Source organism: Procambarus clarkii, chromosome 60, assembly GCF_040958095.1.
Source record: "Procambarus clarkii isolate CNS0578487 chromosome 60, FALCON_Pclarkii_2.0, whole genome shotgun sequence".
Classification (NCBI taxonomy): Eukaryota; Metazoa; Arthropoda; class Malacostraca; order Decapoda; family Cambaridae; genus Procambarus; species Procambarus clarkii.
Genome location: NC_091209.1, coordinates 11,844,533 through 11,868,647, shown reverse-complemented (window position 1 = coordinate 11,868,647; position 24,115 = coordinate 11,844,533). Strand labels below are relative to the sequence as shown.

Sequence of the window (24,115 nt, the reverse complement as noted above, 5' to 3'; positions counted from 1 at the left end):
GGAGGAACTCTATAGGAACTGTGAAGTCATATGAGACCGAGGGCCTCATATGGGGGCTTCTGTTACACGGGAAGCTGCGTCACCCTTTAGGCTGCGCGCCATTGCGGGTCAAATGAGCGGCTAACTTAACCTTGATTGCTTGTTTAAAAGTATTTATTGAAGCAAAAGCGATTAGTTCTTGATGAACTTGTCGGCCATAATATTTGCAACCTGAATTCATAAATAATCAGACCTTGGCGTCCCAAACAAGTATGAATTAATGTGGACTCTCTCTTGGGAGACTGGTGGTGGGAGACGAGCGTTAATCCTCTGTCAGTCCGTTCTTACAGCGCTGTTAAGACATTCACCCGGGCCACGACACCAACCACTTGGGCTCGACGGTAGAGCGACGGTCTCGCTTTATGCAGGTCGGCGTTCAATCCCCGACCGTCCAAGTGGTTGGGCCACCATTCCTTCCCCCCCCCCCCGTCCCATCCCAAATCCTTATCCTGAGCCCTTCCAAGTGCTATACAGTCGTAATGGCTTGGCGCTTTCTCCTAATAAGTTCCCTTCCCGGGCCACGACAGCTTGGTTTCTCAGCCTCACACGAACTGTCACGTTAAGAGTGAGGCAGACTGTTGTGTTGTACAGCCGTCTCAACACATACATAACTAGGTGTTGCCAGCTGGGTATGGGAATGCCGGCCATAATCAACACGTGAGCATCATTCAGATCTTGAAGCATATGTTACAAACATGTGTTACAGGATGCCGCCCCCGCCCCTCTTCCCCCCTCACTGGTCAGTATAACAGATACCTTGCCACCTGGAGTGGATCTGGACCAGGATTCACGAAGCAGTTACGCAAGTACTTACGAATGTGTACATCTTTCCTCTAACTCTGACGGCTTTGGTTACATTTATTTAACACTATACAAGCACGAAAACGTGCCAATCAACTGTTGTTATTGTTATAAACAGCCTCCTGGTGCTTCGGAGCTCATCAACTGTTTAATAATTGTAAACAAAGCAGCCAAAGATTGAGAAAAGATGTAAAGGTTCGTAAGTGCTTGCGTAACTGCTTCGTGAATCTGGGTCCTGAAGATCAAAGCTTCACCCACTAGCGACCGCCGCGTTATAGCGACCATATTAGGATCTGGACGAGATTCAGCCACAAGCAGATTCCTAGCCAACTAAAGCATATGTCCTTTAAATAACCCAGTCATTACTAACACTATATTAGAACATGAGAATAAAGGTAACTGCAGAAGGCCTATATTGGACCAGACGAGGCAGTTCCTATTTATATCCACCCAAACTCATTCATATATATGTCTAACCTACGCTTGAAACAACCAAGGAATCCTACTTATATTATGTTGCGCGGTAATTAGTTCCGTTACTGAACCAGTATTCACCCAGGTCTTTCCTAAATCTAAACTTATCCAATGTATACCCATTGTTTCGTGTTATACAAATATAATTTGTATAACTGTTGGATTTATACTGTCTAGTGTTTGTTGATAATTTAAGTTAGGTTTAATATAAGAATTAAATTGCGGTCTCAAGTCTCTTGACAGTGTTGTCGAGGTCACGGAATAACTGTTTGTCCCTTGTCGGGGAACAGACCTGTTCGAGGACCGGGCCGCGGGGACATTGAGCCCCGGAATCCCCGCCAGGTAAGGTGGTACCGTGTGTGCTGGTGTAGGGAGCCGGCTCACTACTGAGCTCCGCCACTGGAGTCAAAATTCAAGAGCCAGAAAAACACGAATTAAAACTTTGGAATCAACTTTAAACGAAGAAGATGCTCCGAGCCCGCTGGAGCGTTAAACCTAGATGCTCCGAGCCCGCTGGAGCGTTAAACCAAGATGCTCCGAGCCCGCTGGAGCGTTAAACCTAGATGCTCCGAGCCCGCTGGAGCGTTAAACCTAACCTAAATGAAAATAAAGAGCTAATAAAGGAGTAATGACCAAACCACTCGGCAGAACATGACGTTGTGACCCGCCCCGGACCATTATCAACTCCGGTAATGGAAAGATGGAATAAAGGGTTGAATGGTTGACTAATGACGCCCTAACACGGTCTATTTAGGCACGTAATTATACCATTTACCACAGAGCAGCTTTGGTTATTTTCCCACAGGCTCCACCACCACCCACAGGACAGGTAAGGCCCCCACCACCCACAGTACAGGTAAGGGGCCCCACCACCACCACCCACAGTACAGGTAAGGCCCCCACCACCACCCACAGGCCTGACATAAACACATAACAAATGACTTAAACAAAACCCCCCACACACACACAGCCCCACATTTACGGTACCCAGAACATGGCCAAGATAAGCGTAAAATATATATTGGGCGCAAAGAATCTATATAGAGCCAGTGGCGGCACAGGGGGCCATATAGAGCCCAAGAGCCCCAGATGTTGAGAACTGGGGGGGGCAAGTTGGCAGGGTTGACGGGGTGGGAAAGCGAGTATATTTACCACCTGCCCTCAGGCAGGACCTCACCCTCCCCCACCCCGCCATGGTAACTCACACGCCAGGATGACGTGAGACGATAATGGGCAAAAAAATTCGCTCATTTCTCAATTATTATTATTTTTGTTGCATTGGTTATTTACCGGCGTATTATGTGTTTATTTCCCGTAATATATTATAACTGGTTGAGCTACGAGGAAGGCATCATGTTGATGTATTCATAAATCAGGTGAGCCCTGATATGTATACACTTCACCAGGTGAGCCCTGATATGTATACACTTCACCAGGTGAGCCCTGCTATGTATACAACTCACCAGGTGAGCCCTGATATGTATACACTTCACCAGGTGAGCCCTGCTATGTATACAACTCACCAGGTGAGCCCTGATATGTATACACTTCACCAGGTGAGCCCTGCTATGTATACAACTCACCAGGTGAGCCCTGCTATGTATACAACTCACCAGGTGAGCCCTGCTATGTATACAACTCACCAGGTGAGCCCTGCTATGTATACAACTCACCAGGTGAGCCCTGATATGTATACAACTCACCAGGTGAGCCCTGCTATGTATACAACTCACCAGGTGAGCCCTGCTATGTATACAACTCACCAGGTGAGCCCTGCTATGTATACAACTCACCAGGTGAGCCCTGATATGTATACAACTCACCAGGTGAGCCCTGCTATGTATGTGCGGGCCAACATGACCAGGAGCCGTGTGACCAAGCTAAGCTTCCTACCGTGGTAACGGAGAGAGACAGATATATATATATATATATATATATATATATATATATATATATATATATATATATATATATATATATATATATATATATATATATATATATATATATATATATATATATGTCGTACCTAGTAGCCAGAACGCACTTCTCAGCTTACTATGCAAGGCCCAATTTGCCTAATAAGCCAAGTTTTCATGAATTAATTGTTTTTCGACTACCTAACCTAACCTAACCTAACTTTTTCGGCTACCTAACCTAACCTAACCTATAAAGATAGGTTAGGTTAGGTTAGGTAGGGTTGGTTAGGTTCGGTCATATATCTACGTTAATTTTAACTCCAATAAAATAAAATTGACCTCATACATAATGAAATGGGTAGCTTTATCATTTCATAAGAAAAAAATTAGAGAAAATATATTAATTCAGGAAAACTTGGCTTATTAGGCAAATCGGGCCTTGCATAGTAGGCTGAGAAGTGCGTTCTGGCTATTAGGTACGATATATATATATATATATATATATATATATATATATATATATATATATATATATATATATATATATATATATATAGCCTCATCTCCGGGTAGCCTAAAACCACTATTCATTTAAAGCTTACAACCAAATTCTGCTTCTCCCTTATCATTCCCGCACCTCCCTCCCCCCCCCACCTCCTGCACCCCACCCCATACTCCGCCTCACACACCGTCTAAAGTACTACTATTCCTCCTTCTCACCCCCCCCCCCATCCTGCACCTCACATCTCCCTCATATATAAACATCCGATTAAACAATTTAGAAATCTGTCTTTCCAGAACTGAGGAAAAAATATTAAGAGGTTTAAGTAAAGAAGCTTACTGGATGGAGGAACAAAGGTTCTATTTCACTCTTTGTCTCTGTCTGTCTCTCTCTCTCTCTCTCTCTCTCTCTCTCTCTCTCTCTCTCTCTCTCTCTCTCTCTCTCTCTCTCTCTCTCTCTCTCTCTCTCTCTCTCTCTCTCTCTTTCTCGGCATTTTGTTTGTCTTGGTGTTTACCTAAAACCATATCATAATGGAGCAGAAAATGTCATATTATGAACGAACTCAGTGAGAGTAAGGTAATGGAATCACTACACGACCCGGAGGGGACGAGTCAAAATATCCCGCTGGGTAATGAAGGAGGTAGCCGAGACCTAAAGCTAGCCACTTTTGATAATGCACAGCTTTGGAGCAAGTCAATTATTTTCAACCAGAAGAAAATTACTGAAGAGGGATTCCACACGACGTAATATTTACTTTTAAACCCAATTAAAATATCACACAAATTATTATTTTGGCCGGGAGTTGGTGGGCTCCTGGCGTGCCTTCAGCCGTGGTGGGCGGCCGGCTTCTGCCCTGCCCGAGGGCGCTGGATGACGCTTTGTGGGCGGCCGGCTTCTGCCCTGCCCGAGGGCGCTGGATGACGTTTTTGCGTTTTAGTTCGAGGCCGAGTTTTTGGTTTTGCTCCCTGGTGTTCTCTGTGTGGGGCGGGGCCGGTGCTTGTCACCCTGAGGGACTCCTGGGGCTCCCCGATCATCTGCCCGTCTGTGTTTACTGGCCGCGAGGCACATTAGTTTCTGGTGATAAGCGCCATTCATTTCGCCATTAGGCTTCGCGATTAACCCTTCGCGGGTATGCCAGGGCGGATCCGATCCCTCAGCCGTCGTCGCCGCTAAATCAACATAACACACAAATTACGTTGAATGGAAGCCATGGAGAATATAATTTATAAAATTCAAGGCGTTAGAGAATGAGTAATTTTGCTCCCTGTGATTTTTAATTTATATTTGAAGGAAATTATAGGTGTCTAAGTGACAGGTATTGTTTCTCGGCCAGAGATGATTGGAATAAACATCTTCTAATTAGAGTCTAAACGTAAACGTTTTGAGAAAGAAATATCAACCTTGTGTAAATAAATTCTAATGTATTTATGTTTATCAAGAAAGTAAAAAGATTTGAGAACAAATTTATTATTCAATATGAATTCAAGTGTATCCAGCTCGGCCTTTACATATTTTAGATCATTATGATAACTTAAATAAATTTAATTACCGTAATGTTTATATTAAGCTTAAGAAGTTTTATGCTTAGTTCAATTTTCCATACAGATATATAAATGTTGCAAATTCATTTTACACATATAAATATTTTACAAATATGTATTTCTCATTAATACTTAGTGTCTCTGATTATGGCCAACCAATATGGAACGTTTATCTTGGTTATCTTGAGGTTATCTTGAGATGATTTCGGGGTTTTAGTGTCCCCGCGGCCCGGTCCTCGACCAGGCCTCCACCCCCAGGAAGCAGCCCGTGACAGCTGACTAACACCCAGGTACCTATTTTACTGCTAGGTAACATGAGCATAGGGTGAAAGAAACTCTGCCCATTGTTTCTCGCCGGCGCCCGGGATCGAACCCGGGACCACAGGATCACAAGTCCAGCGTGCTGTCCGCTCGGCCGACCGGCTTTAATGGAACTTATAAACTTATAATATGTCGACATAACTAATACCTTTGAAATACCATAGAACAATAATTTACACAAGATCAATGATGTTTCCGCTTGCAGCGAGCAACCAAGATGGCGTAGAGATGTAATCAGCTTTTGCTCCAGTACTGAAATATTATATTGCCTTTATACAAGCAAGATGCTATCACATAATTGCAGAATCAAGTAACATGTGATTGAATTGTCAACAATTCTGATATGAAATCTCTGGTAAAAAAAAAAATATATATATATATTTTTAAACATGTAAAGAGATAATATTGATTTGGTGGATAATTGTGCAAAGTATATGTATATTGTGTGTACTTATACTAAGTATTGTATATTAATATACTTATATATGAGTCCGAATATGTTTGATTCTGAGGCATTAATTCAAGGACATAGTGATATAAATGACGAGACGAAACTATTTATAATTTATTTGAATAATTGTATAACTACACAACAACTGAATAATATACGCTAACAATAGCTAACGTATCGTAACTTAGTCTAACGTAACCTAACCTAACCTAGCACAGCCCGCCCAATCGCCTAATCTAAGAGATCGTACCCTAATCTCACCTAGCCTAGCATACGTTTCCTTTCATACATTTTCTTATTTTGTAGGATTATTTTTAATTCACATACCACCTTTACTTTACCTTTCTTGTTAAGTATTACCATCCATCATAGACGCCCTCCCCAGCGGGCTCACCTCACAGTCTGGGCTCACCTCACAGTCTGGGCTCACCTCACAGCCTGGGCTCACCTCACAGTCTGGGCTCACCTCACAGCCTGGGCTCACCTCACAGCCTGGGCTCACCTCACAGCCTGGGCTCACCTCACAGTCTGGGCTCACCTCACAGTCTGGGCTCACCTCACAGCCTGGGCTCACCTCACAGCCTGGGCTCACCTCACAGCCTGGGCTCACCTCACAGCCTGAGCTCACCTCACAGCCTGGGCTCACCTCACAGCCTGGGCTCACCTCACAGCCTGAGCTCACCTCACAGCCTGGGCTCACCTCACAGCCTGAGCTCACCTCACAGCCTGGGCTCACCTCACAGCCTGGGCTCACCTCACAGCCTGAGCTCACCTCACAGTCTGGGCTCACCTCACAGTCTGGGCTCACCTCACAGCCTGGGCTCACCTCACAGCCTGGTCTCACCTCACAGTCTGGGCTCACCTCACAGTCTGGGCTCACCTCACAGCCTGGGCTCACCTCACAGTCTGGGCTCACCTCACAGCCTGAGCTCACCTCACAGCCTGGGCTCACCTCACAGCCTGGTCAGGGCCCCGCGAGGCTCCATAAGTCACACGCCAGCAATAAACCACATGTAATCGAACACCTGTATAAAACGCGGTGCCCTAGGAATATACATTTCCCAAGGTTTTCCCCAAGCTTTCCGGCCCAAAAGTTCGCCCCAGGTTTACTCAAGGTATTCCGAAGATTTCCCTTCGTAAGCGAGTGAGCATTTGTCTTGCAAATGTGCCAATAAAATATGGCTTTTCAGGGCGCATAGCGACGGGTCAGTATTTGGCAATTGGAATAGGCTATTATTTTTGAATAGGCTGTCGGGAACTTGAGTCTGTTGGGCTTATTGTTGACCTAATAGGCGAACTACTGACCTTCCCCAGGATGCAACTGTACAACAGTTGGCCAACCGCTGCAGTCACCCTTGCAACATCATAGCTCAACACCTACACAGATGTATATGAAGTCAGATACAATATCAACAGGAAAAGCAGATGAGGGTGGAGGCAGTCATCTATCTACACACTCCGAGGAAGGAACAGGAAGACAGAGCCAGCATAACAGTCAACAAGAGGCAGAAATTGCTAAAAACTGCAGACATAAATTTTCCAGTACAGGGTATACTAATGTGGGTGTATAAGGGAGAGTGTACACCAGCAACAGATCCACACACCCACCCCTCACAGCCACGTCACAAAGGTACCCGCCAGAACTACGACTCCTCGACACAACAGAGACAAAATAATGCCAAAGGGTCGTCCCATCCCACAACAAACAAGCGATTGAATAATTGACAATCAACCGAGCGGGTGAATAAAGCCGCTCCCGAATGCTGGCTTGTGTGTGGCTGCCCGTGTGTGGCTGCCCGTGTGTGGCTGCCCGTGTGTGGCTGCCCGTGTGTGGCTGCCCGTGTGTGGCTGCCCGTGTGTGGCTGCCCGTGTGTGGCTGCCCGTGTGTGGCTCTGGTAAACGCTTTAAGCTGGCAAATGCTTCAATATGGTAAATGACAATATTTGAAATGTATTTATCACGCGTCGGGAGTCTCCCATGTTACATATGTCTGCATGATATATATATTCTAGACATAGTCCCCACCTTACGTCCCTCGCTCCCCAAAAGTCCCTATCCTATACCCCCCCTCTCTCCCTTCTCTACCCCCCACTGGTGGACAGAGGCTCTCTCTCTCCCTCCCACTATTCTCTAAATCCTTCCCGCCCTTTCCCTCGTAATCCATCACAGGAGGAGAGGTCTGGGATGGACAGGTCCCCCCTCCTGATGCTGTTATTGTTACTGGTTACTTGTTGTGGGTGTTTGTGGGGGGGCGGGGGTGGGGGGGCGCTTGTGGGCGACACGTGGGAGCTTGTGTGGGTCGGTAAAACTACCAATGCTTCGCGTGTTTACAAATATCTTGAAGCACTTGAAATGGGTAAGATTGATTGACAGACTGTGGGAGAGGGAAATGTGGGAGAGGGGTGATGTGGGAGAGGGGGGATGTGGGAGAGGGGAATGTGGGAGAGGGGGAATGTGGGAGAGGGGAAATGTGGGAGAGGGGAATGTGGGAGAGGGGAATGTGGGAGAGGGGGAATGTATCGTTCAGAAGTGAAGTTAGGTATACAGCATCAGACAGAGAAGACAGCAGCAACTGGCTGAAGAACCTATACGCAAACTATAGCAGGATCCGAGAGGCAGGACCCAAGAGCCGCAGCCACTATCTGATTGGAAAAGATTCAGTAAACAACTTGCCAAATGGTATTCTCTCGGCCACGACGTCACGACAGCAAGTATTCTCTCGGCCACGACGTCACAACGGCAAGTATTCTCTCGGCCACGACGTCACAACAGCAAGTATTCTCTCGGCCACGACGTCACAACGGCAAGTATTCACTCGGCCACGACGTCACAACGGCAAGTATTCACTCGGCCACGACGTCACAACGGCAAGTATTCACTCGGCCACGACGTCACAACGGCAAGTATTCACTCGGCCACGACGTCACAACAGCAAGTATTCACTCGGCCACGACGTCACAACGGCAAGTATTCACTCGGCCACGACGTCACAACAGCAAGTATTCACTCGGCCACGACGTCACAACGGCAAGTATTCACTCGGCCACGACGTCACAACAGCAAGTATTCTCTCGGCCACGACGTCACAACAGCAAGTATTCTCTCGGCCACGACGTCACAACAGCAAGTATTCACTCGGCCACGACGTCACAACGGCAAGTATTCACTCGGCCACGACGTCACAACGGCAAGTATTCACTCGGCCACGACGTCACAATAGCAAGTATTCACTCGGCCACGACGTCACAACAGCAAGTATTCACTCGGCCACGACGTCACAACGGCAAGTATTCTCTCGGCCACGACGTCACAGCAGCAAGTATTCTCTCGGCCACGACGTCACAACAGCAAGTATTCTCTCGGCCACGACGTCACAACAGCAAGTATTCTCTCGGCCACGACGTCACAACGGCAAGTATTCACTCGGCCACGACGTCACAACAGCAAGTATTCACTCGGCCACGACGTCACAACAGCAAGTATTCACTCGGCCACGACGTCACGACACAAAAAGATGTGGAGGTCTATGCGATGCTGTGCGGCCAGACCCTCTGGTAAGCTTGGACTTACAGCTTTTTCTGTGTGAGTGTGTGAGTGTGTGTCGTGTAATGTGTGTGTTTGTGTGTCGTGTAGAGTGTGTGCGTTTGTGTGTCATGTAGTGTGTGTTTGTGTGTCGTGTAGTGTGTATGTTTGTGTGTCGTGTAGTGTGTGTTTGTGTCGTGTAGTGTGTGTGTGTGTATGTCGAGTGAGGTCCGTGGGCGTGCACCTACCTAGTTTTAGTCACCTAGCTGACCTAGCCCGTGGGGGGGGGGAGATGTTGAGCTTCTGCTCTTTGGTCCCGCCTCTCAACAGTCAATTAACTTGTGCACAAGTTACAGAGCATATTATGCTCTAACATATCATACTTCTGTGTGTATGTGCGTGCGCACATCTCATAATTCCACATAAGCCTAGCATACAGCAAATCTCCTCTTGTCCTCTGTAAGGAAAAAAAGAGAAATAAAAAAGGAGATAACGCTTTGTGTAGGAGGATGAGAGAGAGAGAGAGAGAGAGAGAGAGAGAGAGAGAGAGAGAGAGAGAGAGAGAGAGAGAGAGAGAGAGAGAGAGAGAGAGAGAGAGAGAGAGAGAGAGACAGACAGAGAGAGAGAGACAGACAGAGAGAGAGAGACAGAGAGAGAGACAGAGAGAGAGAGAGAGAGAGAGTGACGGATGGAACATTCTTATGCGGAGTACAATAATTTATTTTGTGTTATCTTATGAATTTAGCTCGCTCTCTCTCTCTCTCTCTCTCTCTCTCTCTCTCTCTCTCTCTCTTTCTCTCTCTCTCTCTCTCTCTCTCTCTCTCTCTCTCTCTCTCTCTCTCCCTCCTCGGCCCCTCTTCTTCGAGAATTTTCGCGGAAGCAGCTTCTCAAAAGTTAATTTAAGGCCGGCCAGACCAAGATAGCAGGCAGCGCCGAGAGGAAATTGTCCCGAAACACTGCAGTCCCCAGATGGGTCTGGCCTCGTCCCTGGCTGGGGAACCATCCTCAGTCTCCCTGCTCCGGCCTTGACCACTCGCACGCACGCACGCGCGTGAACACACAGTCGAGAGGTGGGACCAAAGAGCCAGGGCTCAACCCCCTGCAAACACAATTAGGTGAGTACACACACATACACACACTACACACACACACCTATTCGTGTGTGTGTGTGTGTGTGTGTACTCACCTATTTGTGTGCCATGCAGGATCGAGCGTTGGCTCTTGGATCCCGCCTTTCTAGCCGCCGGTTGTTTAAAGCAATAACTCCTGTCCTGCCTCTACCAATACCTAGTTTTAAAGCTATGAATATAGTTTGCTTCCACAACCTGTACTCCTTTAGTGCATTCATTTGTTCCACTACTCTCACGCTAAAAGAAAACTTCCTAACATCTCTAGTGACTCATCTGAGTTCCCAGCTTCCACCCATGTCCCCTTCGTTCTGTTAGTATTCCGTGTGAACATTTCGTCTATTTCCACTGTCAATCCCACTAAGTATTTTGTATACTGCTATCGTATCTCCCTGCTCCTTCCTTTTTTCTAGCGTCGTCAGGTTCAGTTCTTTCAGTCGCTCTTCATATCCCATCCCTCGCAACAATTACAAAGGGTTCTAATCTCAGTTCATCACTCATGTGCATTTGGAATGTAACAAAGCGGGAGAACACGACTGTTTACAGGGAACAGGGTGAAGGGGTGGGGGTGGGGGGGGGCTGATATACTGTCTAGACAGGTGAGACGTAAAGTAATTAAGTCTGTGTCTTTCCTAAGAAGAGTGCGAGATGAATAACACAATAGTTGCTGACAGTGATACAACACCTAAGGTTATTTGGAATAGTATTGAGAGAGAAAGAGAGAGAGAGAGAGAGAGAGAGAGAGAGAGAGAGAGAGAGAGAGAGAGAGAGAGAGAGAGAGAGAGAGAGAGAGAGAGAGAGAGAGAGAGAGAGAGAGAGAGAGAGAGACACGGACGGACAGGCAGACAGACAGACAGACAGACAGACAGACAGACAGACAGACAGACAGACAGAGAAGCAAAGAATTACTCAGGCAACTCGTCCACTTCTCTACTAACAAGCTTACCAAATCAAATCAAATGAATATTCAGATAAAAGTACATGCATACAAGATGAGTTACAAACATCATGTTGGATGTCGAGGCAGGAGAGATTGCTGAAATTGAGGGAATACAGAGAACATATACGGCACGCATAGACGAGATAAAACACCTAAATTATTGGGATCGTCTCAAAGCTCTCCAAATGTACTCACTAGAAAGGAGACGAGAGAGATACCAAATAATATACACATGGAAAATACTGGAGGGACAGGTCCCAAATCTGCACAGTCAAATAACAACGTACTGGAGTGAACGACATGGAAGAAAATACAGAATAGAACCAGTGAAGAGCAGAGGTGCCATAGGCACAATCAGAGAACACTGTATGAACATCAGAGGTCCACGGTTGTTCAACGTCCTCCCAGCGAGCATCAGAAATATTACAGGAACAACCGTGGACATGTTCAAGAGGAAACTAGATTGTTTCCTTCAAGGAGTGCCGAACCAACCGGGCTGCGGTGGAGTATGTGAGCCTGCGGGCCGCTCCAAGCAACAGCCTGGTGGACCAAACTCTCACAAGTCAAGCCTGGCCTCGGGCCGGGCTTGGGGAGTAGAAGAACTCCCAGAACCCCATCAACCAGGTATCAACCAGAGTTAGTACACACAATGCCTAAAGCCACTAATACGCACAACCGTTTCGGGCAAATGTTTACTGACCGCAGAGCAACAAACACACCTGCTTATCACACATACCACAACAGCGAGAGGATAGCATCTTGGCAGGTTCCTGCAAGAAGTACCGAACCAACCGGGCTGTGGTGGGCCTGCGGGCCGCTCCAAGCAACAACCTGTTGGACCAAGCTCTTCCAGGATCATACCTGGAAACCCTCTACAGGTATGATCCAGGTAAAGGAGGAAGGGAGGGGGGGGGCAAGAGCGTGAGCAAGAGGAAACAAGAAAGGATGGACTAAAATAAACGAGTAAAGAGTGTAGAAAAGAAGAGGGTTAGCAGGTAATGAATGAAAGAAAAGTAAAAAGGGTAAAAATAGAATTAAGTGGGATGTAATAAAAAGGAAGAGAGGAGTAAAAAAAAAGGAAGGGGTGAGAGGAGATGTGACGGGGAGAACACACAAGAAAAGTGTTATAAAATATAATTAAAAAATTAACAGTGAAAAGGATACGAGGGAGAACAGCCAGATATTAGACTATACAAGAAGAGCTAGACAGGAAAAAACGAAGAGGCACAGCGGCAGTAAACGAAGAGGCAAGAGCAACAATCAACAGAGACAAGAGCCACAATCAACAAAGAGACAAGAGCCACAATCAACAAAGAGACAAGAGCCACAATCAACAAAGAGACAAGAGCCACAATCAACAAAGAGACAAGAGCAACAATCAACAGAGACAAGATCAACAATCAACAGAGACAAGATCAACAATCAACAAAGAGACAAGAGCAACAATCAACAAAGAGACAAGAGCAACAATCAACAAAGAGACAAGAGCCACAATCAACAAAGAGGCAAGAGCAACAATCAACAAAGAGGCAAGAGCAACAATCAACAAAGAGGCAAGAGCAACAATCAACAAAGAGGCAAGAGCAACAATCAACAAGGAGACAAGAGCAACAATCAACAAAGAGACAAGAGCCACAATCAACAAAGAGACAAGAGCCACAATCAACAAAGAGACAAGAGCCACAATCAACAGAGACAAGAGCAACAATCAACAGAGACAAGATCAACAATCAACAGAGACAAGATCAACAATCAACAAAGAGACAAGAGCAACAATCAACAAAGAGACAAGAGCAACAATCAACAAAGAGACAAGAGCCACAATCAACAAAGAGGCAAGAGCAACAATCAACAAAGAGGCAAGAGCAACAATCAACAAAGAGGCAAGAGCAACAATCAACAAAGAGGCAAGAGCAACAATCAACAAGGAGACAAGAGCCACAATCAACAAAGAGGCAAGAGCAACAATCAACAAAGAGGCAAGAGCAACAATCAACAAAGAGGCAAGAGCAACAATCAACAAAGAGTCAAGATCAACAATCAACAAAGAGGCAAGATCAACAATCAACAAAGAGGCAAGAGCAACAATCAACAAAGAGTCAAGATCAACAATCAACAGAGACAAGAGCCACAATCAACAAAGAGTCAAGAGCAACAATCAACAAAGAGACAAGAGCAACAATCAACAGAGACAAGAGCCACAATCAACAAAGAGACAAGAGCAACAATCAACAAAGAGACAAGAGCAACAATCAACAAAGAGACAAGAGCAACAATCAACAAAGAGACAAGATCAACAATCAACAAAGAGGTAATATCAACAATCAACAAAGAGGCAAGAGAGGGATCAAAACATGAAGCAACAATTGGACGCACTACAAGCGCCTCTGTACAACACTCTAGCATGATGCAGATATACGCACTTCTGATATATATATGATATCTGTATACCTGAATACAGGTATTCAGGTATACCTGTATTACATCATTGTACTTTGCTCTGATGAAGGCAGCTTAAGCCGAAAACGCTTTTAACATTCATCTATCTTTCAACCCTTTTAACCCTGTCGTAGCTCAGTCGATTAAGGCAGTGTCTGGGATGCTCCCGGACGCAGGTTCGAATCCTCGTCACGGCCCTTGTGGATTTGTTCATTTTTCACATATAGTTTTTCCGCAAACATATATATCTAAAAGTATATACACTCTTTGCACACGCGAGAAGATATCACTTGAGTGACATCTAATTCCCGTCTTAAATGACAGAACTATCTCTAACTTCTGTATACACTTGAGCAGTCGAGATCAGGACTGGACAGGAAATTAGTTCTTACGAAGATGAAGGTAAGTCACAAGATGGCAACCAATAGGGTTGTTGTTGTTAAAGATTCGCTACTTGGAAGAAGCAGTTCCAAGTAGCACAGGCTATGGTGAGCCCGTAGGTACTTAACCAATAGGGTGCTTAAGGTATCCGATTAAGGTCAAGGACACGGGTCATAAGATTCAAATTTGACCTATTTAGCAGGCGCCTCGCAGGATAAATAGACACTCTGTAGAGGCAATGTTGATTGGTGCAGCACTTCCACTCTACTGACTCGAAAAAAAAACGCTTTTAGGAACAGATTGGATAGAGTAGGTGAATGAAAGGGCAAATAAAGGCGATAGAAAGGGGTGGAGGAAATAGTAGAGATGGAACAAAATTATATTTAGGAGCTTGATTGGGAAATAAACCAGTGGGAGAAGAATTAAAAGAAAGGGGGTAGAGGGGGGAAGGGGATGATAGAGAGGGTAGAAAAGGAGGGTACAAAAGAAAGGAGGTAAAGTGAAAGGTAAAAAAAAAAGGGGCATGGGGAAGGGATGGGGAAATTCCGGTAAACTCCTAATGTCCTTCAGTATCTTTCCCCACAAAAGAAGAGGAAATTAAAGCCGGTGACACGCCAGGCATGGGGAGGGGGGGGGGGGGTAGGGGATGGCAGGGGGGGGGGGGTAGGGGGAAAGGGAGGACCGACTCACACTAGGGGAGGGGAAGGTGGGGGTGGGGGATAGAAGGGAAGGCAGGGGGTGGTAGGGACGACGTGTGTCCTCATATCCCAGTTCCGTGTCCTCATATCCCAGTTCCGTGTTCTCATATCCCAGTTCCATGTTCTCATATACCAGTTCCGTGTTCTCATATCCCAGTTCCTTGTTCTCATATCCCAGTTCCGTGTCCTCATATCCCAGTTCCGTGTCCTCATATCCCAGTTCCGTGTCCTCATATCCCAGTTCCGTGTCCTCATATCCCAGTTCCGTGTCCTCATATCCAAGTTCCGTGTGCTCATATCCCAGTTCCGTGTGCTCATATCCCAGTTCCGTGTTCTCATATCCCAGTTCCGTGTCCTCATATCCCAGTTCCGTGTTCTCATATCCCAGTTCCGTGCCCTCATATCCCAGTTCCGTGTCCTCATATCCCAGTTCCGTGTTCTCATATCCCAGTTCCCTGTCCTCATATCCCAGTTCCGTGTTCTCATATCCCAGTTCCGTGTTTTCATATCCTAGTTCCGTGTTCTCATATCCCAGTTCCGTGTTCTTATATCCCAGTTCCGTGTCCTCATATCCCAGTTCCGTGTTCTCATATCCCAGTTCCGTGTCCTCATATCCCAGTTCCGTGTCCTCATATCCCAGTTCCCTGTCCTCATATCCCAGTTCCGTGTCCTCATATCCATCTATATATATATATATATATATATATATATATATATATATATATATATATATATATATATATATATATATATATATATATATATATATATATATATATATATATAATAAAACATAAATATACAAAAAAATAATAGAGGTGGAAGGAGAAGAAAAGATTAAAGTATTCAATGAGAATCCACAAGATCTTCTCTGAATGCTCTTTGTTTTCTTCTTCGAGGATGTGGGTCCCTGCAATTGCACCAGAGGTGGTACCCCTAATATATATATATATATATATATATATATATATATATATATATATATATATATATATATATATATATATATATATATATATATATATATATGCTGGTTTTGACAGGAGTCCGCTTTGTAAACAGCTCCATGCTGAACAATTGTCGTTGTAATTAAGCAACGCGAAACCGTGATGAATATATGAATACATATTATGTGAGACTCACTAATTGGTTATATCTTCATGGTGGTGGGGGTGATTAGTAATTAGTGGTGGCGATGACCAGTGACTGGTAGTGGGAGTGACCAGTGACTGGTAGTGGGAGTGACCAGTGACTGGTAGTGGGGGTGCCCAGTGACTGGTAGTGGGAGTGACCAGTGACTGGTAGTGGGAGTGACCAGTGACTGGTAGTGGGAGTGACCAGTGACTGGTAGTGGGAGTGACCAGTGACTGGTAGTGGGAGTGACCAGTGACTGGTAGTGGGAGTGACCAGTGACTGGTAGTGGGAGTGACCAGTGACTGGTAGTGGGAGTGACCAGTGAGTGGTAGTGGGAGTGACCAGTGACTGGTAGTGGGAGTGACCAGTGACTGGTAGTGGGGGTGCCCAGTGACTGGTAGTGGGAGTGACCAGTGACTGGTAGTGGGAGTGACCAGTGACTGGTAGTGGGAGTGACCAGTGAGTGGTAGTGGGAGTGACCAGTGACTGGTAGTGGGAGTGACCAGTGACTGGTAGTGGGGGTGCCCAGTGACTGGTAGTGGGAGTGACCAGTGACTGGTAGTGGGAGTGACCAGTGACTGGTAGTGGGAGTGACCAGTGACTGGTAGTGGGAGTGACCAGTGACTGGTAGTGGGAGTGACCAGTGACTGGTAGTGGGAGTGACCAGTGACTGGTAGTGGGAGTGACCAGTGACTGGTAGTGGGAGTGACCAGTGACTGGTAGTGGGAGTGACCAGTGACTGGTAGTGGGAGTGACCAGTGACTGGTAGTGGGAGTGACCAGTGACTGGTAGTGGGAGTGACCAGTGACTGGTAGTGGGAGTGACCAGTGACTGGTAGTGGGAGTGACCAGTGACTGGTAGTGGGAGTGACCAGTATATAAGTAGATATAGTGTCCTTGGCACTCAACTTCCTGAATTCTGAGACAAGACTTGTAGTGCTAGTTGTAGGAACGCTGAGTAACGTTTGGGAATTATTCCTGTATATGTTCCTGTTGCTCACAAGCTAAGCTTAAGCTGCTAATGTGCTTCTGATACTTTGCTTACCTTGTGGTCGTTCCCAGGATCAATGTCCCCCATGGCCCGTTCTCTGATGACGCCTCCTGGTTAGTGGTAGTGTGATCAACCAGGTTGTTATCAGGCAGCCGCTCACAGCTTGACGAGTGAATCACTTGATCAGGAGTCATTTGGATGTGTCTTGTCATCTTCCTCATACTTGACTTTTAATGACACTAGTATCTTCCTCCACTTATGTATTGTTCCTCTGGCACCCTTACGTTTGCTGGCACTGTTATAACCTTGCACTTCTTTGGGTTGAAGGCTAATAACCTTTTGTCTATGACGCTTGCAAACTACCTGAGTGTCCCCGGAGCTGCTTACATTCCTCGACCAACACACACTATGATTGTTAGTTTGAACCAGCTAGAAGACCTAGAACCGTTCTTCCAGCTAATCACACTTTTTTCCTTCGCAACATTAAATGCTTTTTGACAATCTTAATAACTTGTAGTACTTCCACGCCTCTACATTCTCCATACAGCTCCATCTTCACACTTTTCTAAATTTTAATATCTGCCCTTCCCGCTCTCCCTCCCCCCTCTTCCCTCTTCCCTCTCCCTCCCCCTCCTCCCTCTTCCCTCTTCCCTCTCCCTCCCCCCTCCTCCTCCCTCTTCCCTCTTCCCTCTCCCTCCTCCCTCTCCCTCCTTCCTCCTTCCTCCTCCATCTCATTCTAAAATTGTCACTCTGAGGAATATCTAATAACATTGTGACGATTTTTGGCAACTGTCCTGTGAGTGTTGCCGTCACGGGAGCATTTATTCCCTCATTCGTATTTCTCTATTTTACACTGATTTCTTTTCAAATAGATAGATTTTTTTTTCAAATTTTTCACATTTTCTGATAGATAGATAGATAATGTGTGTGTGTATATTTTGTAGTTTATTTATTAGTTGTTAAAAAATTATATGCTTAAATTTAATTGTTGCATTACAGCAATTTGATCTCAGTTGATGATTTTAAATAATGATTCCATCGACGCTTAAGTGATCATTTTCAAGTTTACTGAGCTTACGGTGGTGTGAGCGGTCAAGGCCCTTGGAAACCCGCTAATACATGCTAATGATAACAATGCATGTTATCATTTGACACAAAAACAGAGTCAATGATATCATGACACAAAAACAGAGTCAATGATATCATGACACAAAAACAGTGTCAATGATATCATGACACAAAAACAGAGTCAATGATATCATGACACAAAAACAGTGTCAATGATATCATGACACAAAAACAGTGTCAATGATATCATGACACAAAAACAGTGTCAATGATATCATGACACAAAAACAGTGTCAATGATATCATGACACAAAAACAGTGTCAATGATATCATGACACAAAAACAGTATCAATGATATCATGACACAAAAACAGTGTCAATGATATCATGACACAAAAACAGAGTCAATGATATCATGACACAAAAACAGTGTCAATGATATCATGACACAAAAACAGAGTCAATGATATCATGACACAAAAACAGTGTCAATGATATCATGACACAAAAACAGTGTCAATGATATCATGACACAAAAACAGAGTCAATGATATCATGACACAAAAACAGAGTCAATGATATCATGACACAAAAATCAGGCAATACATATTCCGAGATCTTTAACTTATTGCCATTAATTTTAGTTAGCGTCTGTGTGTTTACGAGACTAAATGTTCGCGGGTGAGCAAGTGGGTGGAACCAACGTACCCTTTTTAAACGTTACGCGGTCACCTTTATGTAACGTTTTGTGAACGTTATGTACAAACGTTTTAAAAATGTTGTGGTTACTGTTCTTGTTGGATTGTACCTGTGTTGGTGGGGGATTGAACTTTAACTCTTGGGTTCTTACAAAAGTTAAGGAAGTACCTAAGCAACAGGAGACAGAGAGTCAGAGTGAGGGGTAGAGTCATCTCAGAGGAGAGACACTAACAACTGACCCTCACAGGAAATAAGATGTAATTTTACCAATCATTTTCACGCACCAAATGGTGGGACCAATAGCGACTATGGCAACATGGGAATATAATATGGACTCTTGTACCCAAAATAAGTTACTTTTTTTGCACTACATGTGTGTAACTAAAGACATTAAAAACTTACAAGAAACTAACATAACTTCTTCTAAACCCTAATATAAATAATCCTAGGCCTAATATAGGCATATTAGGGCAGACCATATGCTCTCTCTCTCTCTCTCTCTCTCTCTCTCTCTCTCTCTCTCTCTCTCTCTCTGTCTGTCTGTCTCTCTCTCTCTCTCTCTCTCTCTCTCTCTCTCTCTCTCTCTCTCTCTCTCTCTCTCTCTCTCTCTCTGTCTGTCTGTCTGTCTGTCTCTCTCTCTCTCTCTCTCTCTCTCTCTCTCTCTCTCTCTCTCTCTCTCTCTCTCTCTCTCTCTCTCTCTGTCTCTCTGTCTCTCTGTCTCTCTGTCTCTCTGTCTGTCTGTCTGTCTCTCTCTCTCTCTCTCTCTCTCTCTCTCTCTCTCTCTCTCTCTCTCTCTCTCTCTCTCTCTCTCTCTCTCTCTCTCTCTCTCTCTCTCTCTCTCTCTCACTTCACTTTGAGAATAACAGCTTTGTATGAGTTTGATGAGTGCACAGCAGAGGAGGAGCACTAATATATGAGTGAAGAGTCTGGCCAGCTTGACGGGATCGCTCGTATATTAGTTATAAGGGTCTGTTAAGCTTAACATGATAACCTGTTTGGTGATATCCTCAAGTGGGGGACCATGAGCTACAGCACGCACGGCATAACACCATTGGAGGAGAAGAGTGAGGGAGAGCGGGCTAGGGATGAAGGGATAGATGAGGGGAAGTGGAGGAAAGGAGGGAGGGAAGCAGTGTTGGAGAAAGGATAGAGAGGAATGGAGGAGAGAAGGTTAGGTTAGGTTAGGTTAGGTTAGGTTAGGTTAGGTTAGGTTAGGTAAGGTTAGGTTAGGTTAGTACTATAATTATCACCCCATGAACCACCACTCAACTACCACCACCACTACCGCCACTACCACCAACAACCACAACCACCCACCTTCCCCCCCCGGAGCCCCCATACAACACACTATTCACTATAAGCTTATCGCTATCACCGGAGATAAGAAAATTAATATTATCCACCGTGGGAGGCGCAGGACAGGTTCCACCGTTACCATCTAATGTTGTGGACGTGGGAGATCTCCCATGCAATTACTGAGAAGGAGAGACCTGTCACCCGCTCATCTTGGCCTGATTACCTCAATCTCCACCACTTGCACGATATATATTTATATATATATATATATATATATATATATATATATATATATATATATATATATATATATATATATATATATATATATATGCAGAATAACCACATATGAAAAATAGAAAATGCTTAACGCGTTTTCGGCTAATTCGCCTTCATCAGAGCAAAGTAGAATCATTCTACTTTGCTCTGATGAAGGCGAATTAGCCGAAAACGCGTTAAGCATTTTCTATTTTTCATATGTGGTTATTCTGCATACTTGGATCAGTGTTTTTGTGATCATTGTTGCATATATATATATATATATATATATATATATATATATATATATATATATATATATATATATATATATATATATATATATATATATGCAACAATGATCACAAAAACACTGATCCAAGTATGCAGAATAACCACATATGAAAAATAGAGAATGAAATCCCGTGTCCCTGTATACTGGAGCATCGCCAAGCCGTATTCATCACCATTTTCACCATTCACCACCATTCATCACCATTCACCACCACCATACACTCCTCCACAACAAGTGACTTACATACCAACAACGTTCCGTCCGTCATCTGGTCGTAAACGAAGCTGCCTTTTCCGTCAAGAGGAAACTGTACGTGAATTTCCTGGCCCGAGCCTCGGGGCGCTCCTCATTAGGATTGACTCCAGGGAAATAGCAATATTTTGGGAGCCTCGGGAAAGGGGAGGCGAGTGAGAGGGGAAAAGAGTGGTGGAATAGAAGACAGGCGGGGAGAAAGGGGAGAAGAGAAAGGAAAAGGGGGAAAAGTGGGAGGGAGAGGATGTGGAATATTAGAGAGAATATTATTTGAGAATGTTCAAGGATGTGTTTAGCTATGTTTACTGGCTGTGGTGGGTAGTGGAGCCTCATCCTCCAGCTCAACACCCTGGTGGTGGGTACTGGGGCCTCATAGCTCAACACCCTGGTGGTGGGTACTGGGGCCTCATAGCTCAACACCCTGGTGGTGGGTACTGGGGCCTCATAGCTCAACACCCTGGTGGTGGGTACTGGGGCCTCATAGCTCAACACCCTGGTGGTGGGTAGTGGAGCCTCATCCTCCAGCACAACACCCTGGTGGTGGGTACTGGAGCCTCATCCTCCAGCACAACACCCTGGTGGTGGGTACTGGGGCCTCATCCTCCAGCACAACACCCTGGTGGTGGGTACTGGGGCCTCATCCTCCAGCTCAACACCCTGGTGGTGGGTACTGGGGCCTCATCCTCCAGCACAACACCCTGGTGGTGGGTACTGGAGCCTCATCCTCCAGCACAACACCCTGGTGGTGGGTACTGGAGCCTCATCCTCCAGCACAACACCCTGGTGGTGGGTACTGGAGCCTCATCCTCCAGCTCAACACCCTGGTGGTGGGTACTGGAGCCTCATCCTCCAGCACAACACCCTGGTGGTGGGTACTGGGGCCTCATCCTCCAGCACAACACCCTGGTGGTGGGTACTGGAGCCTCATCCTCCAGCACAACACCCTGGTGGTGGGTACTGGAGCCTCATCCTCCAGCACAACACCCTGGTGGTGGGTACTGGAGCCTCATCCTCCAGCTCAACACCCTGGTGGTGGGTACTGGAGCCTCATCCTCCAGCACAACACCCTGGTGGTGGGTACTGGAGCCTCATCCTCCAGCACAACACCCTGGTGGTGGGTACTGGAGCCTCATCCTCCAGCACAACACCCTGGTGGTGGGTACTGGGGCCTCATCCTCCAGCACAACACCCTGGTGGTGGGTACTGGAGCCTCATCCTCCAGCACAACACCCTGGTGGTGGGTACTGGGGCCTCATCCTCCAGCTCAACACCCTGGTGGTGGGTACTGGGGCCTCATCCTCCAGCACAACACCCTGGTGGTGGGTACTGGGGCCTCATCCTCCAGCACAACACCCTGGTGGTGGGTACTGGGGCCTCATCCTCCAGCACAACACCCTGGTGGTGGGTACTGGGGCCTCATAGCTCAACACCCTGGTGGTGGGTACTGGAGCCTCATCCTCCAGCACAACACCCTGGTGGTGGGTACTGGGGCCTCATCCTCCAGCTCAACACCCTGGTGGTGGGTACTGGAGCCTCATCCTCCAGCTCAACACCCTGGTGGTGGGTACTGGGGCCTCATCCTCCAGCACAACACCCTGGTGGTGGGTACTGGAAGCTTGAAGCCACAACAAAACATCGCCAAACCTGGGACCAGATTCACGAAGCAGTTACGCAAGCACTTACGAACCTGTACATCTTTTCTCAATCTTTGGCGGCTTTGTTTACAATTATTAAACAGTCAATGAGCTCCGAAGCACCAGGAGGCTGTTTATAACAATAACAACAGTTGATTGGCAATTTTTCATGCTTGTAAACTGTTTAATAAATGTAACCAAAGCCGTCAAAGATTGAGGAAAGATGTACACGTTCGTAAGTACTTGCGTAACTGCTTCGTGAATCTGGCCCCTGCTCACTACGCGCCTAAGCTGCCACTTAGGATCCACGGCGACTGAGACCAACATAAACAGGACCCGCAGGGAACTAGATCATTATATAGGACTGACCAAGGTCAAAATACACCGGACCCACAGTGACCTAATGCAACACATAGAGGTGAGTACTCACTGGGGTTGCAGTCATAGGCGTTGATGCACTCTGAGGTACGGAACTGGTGGATTAGCGCTGTCTTGCCCACGCCTGTCGCCCCAAGGATCGCCATCCGGAAGCTGGTTGCCTCCTCCACCGACTCCGGCGTCGCCAGCTGCGGCAGACCGAGAGACAGCTGGTGAGAGGTGAGGGAGAGACAGACAGCTGGTGAGAGGTGAGGGAGAGACAGCTGGTGAGAGGGAGGGAGAGACAGCTGGTGAGACGGAGATGTGGGGAGTCCCCCCAGATACATGGAAGTACACAGAATTATGTGGGAGCTCATTAGAGTACATGGGAACTCATGGGGGCATATATCAGAGTACATATAAGCACATGAGAGCACATATGAACACATGAGAGCACATATAAACACCTGACAGTACGTATCAACACATATATAATCAATATTTAAGTTTGCTTATGTTTCGAAATGAACTGATAAGGTATAATATCTTTTAGTAACATTCTACAATCAATTCTACTGAAACCTGGAGTGTTATAAATAGAGGAGATGAGAGAGAACGATAAAGAAGGTAGATGGAGAGGGAAATGAGGAGGAGGAGGAGGAAGAGGAGAGTGTTGGAGCCATCTGGCAAGCTCAGAGTGCCTCTAAGCTAGTGCCTTGAGGCACTCTGGAGAGTGAAGAGGGGATAGGGAAGACAGAAGAGGGCGGAGTAAAATGGAGAAGGCAGAAGCAAGAAGGTACGATAAAGGGTGTAGATGGAGGTGGGGAAGGAAGGATAACATTGGAAGGAGTGAGTATAAGGTGAACAGAAGGAAGATAATAAGGAATGGAAGATAAGAGGGGGAAATGAAAAGAAGAAGGAGATATCATTAATATTATGGAGAGCAGTGCATACTTAAGACATGATTGTTCTGGTG

The 24,115-nt window shown here is 45.9% G+C and overlaps 1 protein-coding gene across 1 annotated transcript in view; it reads right to left on the bottom strand.

Annotated features, from left to right (window-relative positions):
* The window catches only part of LOC123766870 (GTPase RhebL1), a 38,437-nt gene extending 15,057 nt beyond the window's left edge, over positions 1-23,380 (bottom strand). The window contains exon 1 of the mRNA XM_069307502.1: positions 23,213-23,380. Coding sequence (XP_069163603.1) covers positions 23,213-23,306 — 94 coding nt within the window. The 5' untranslated portion in view covers positions 23,307-23,380. The remainder of the gene's footprint in view (positions 1-23,212) is intronic.
* Between the last annotated feature and the right edge of the window lie 735 nt (positions 23,381-24,115).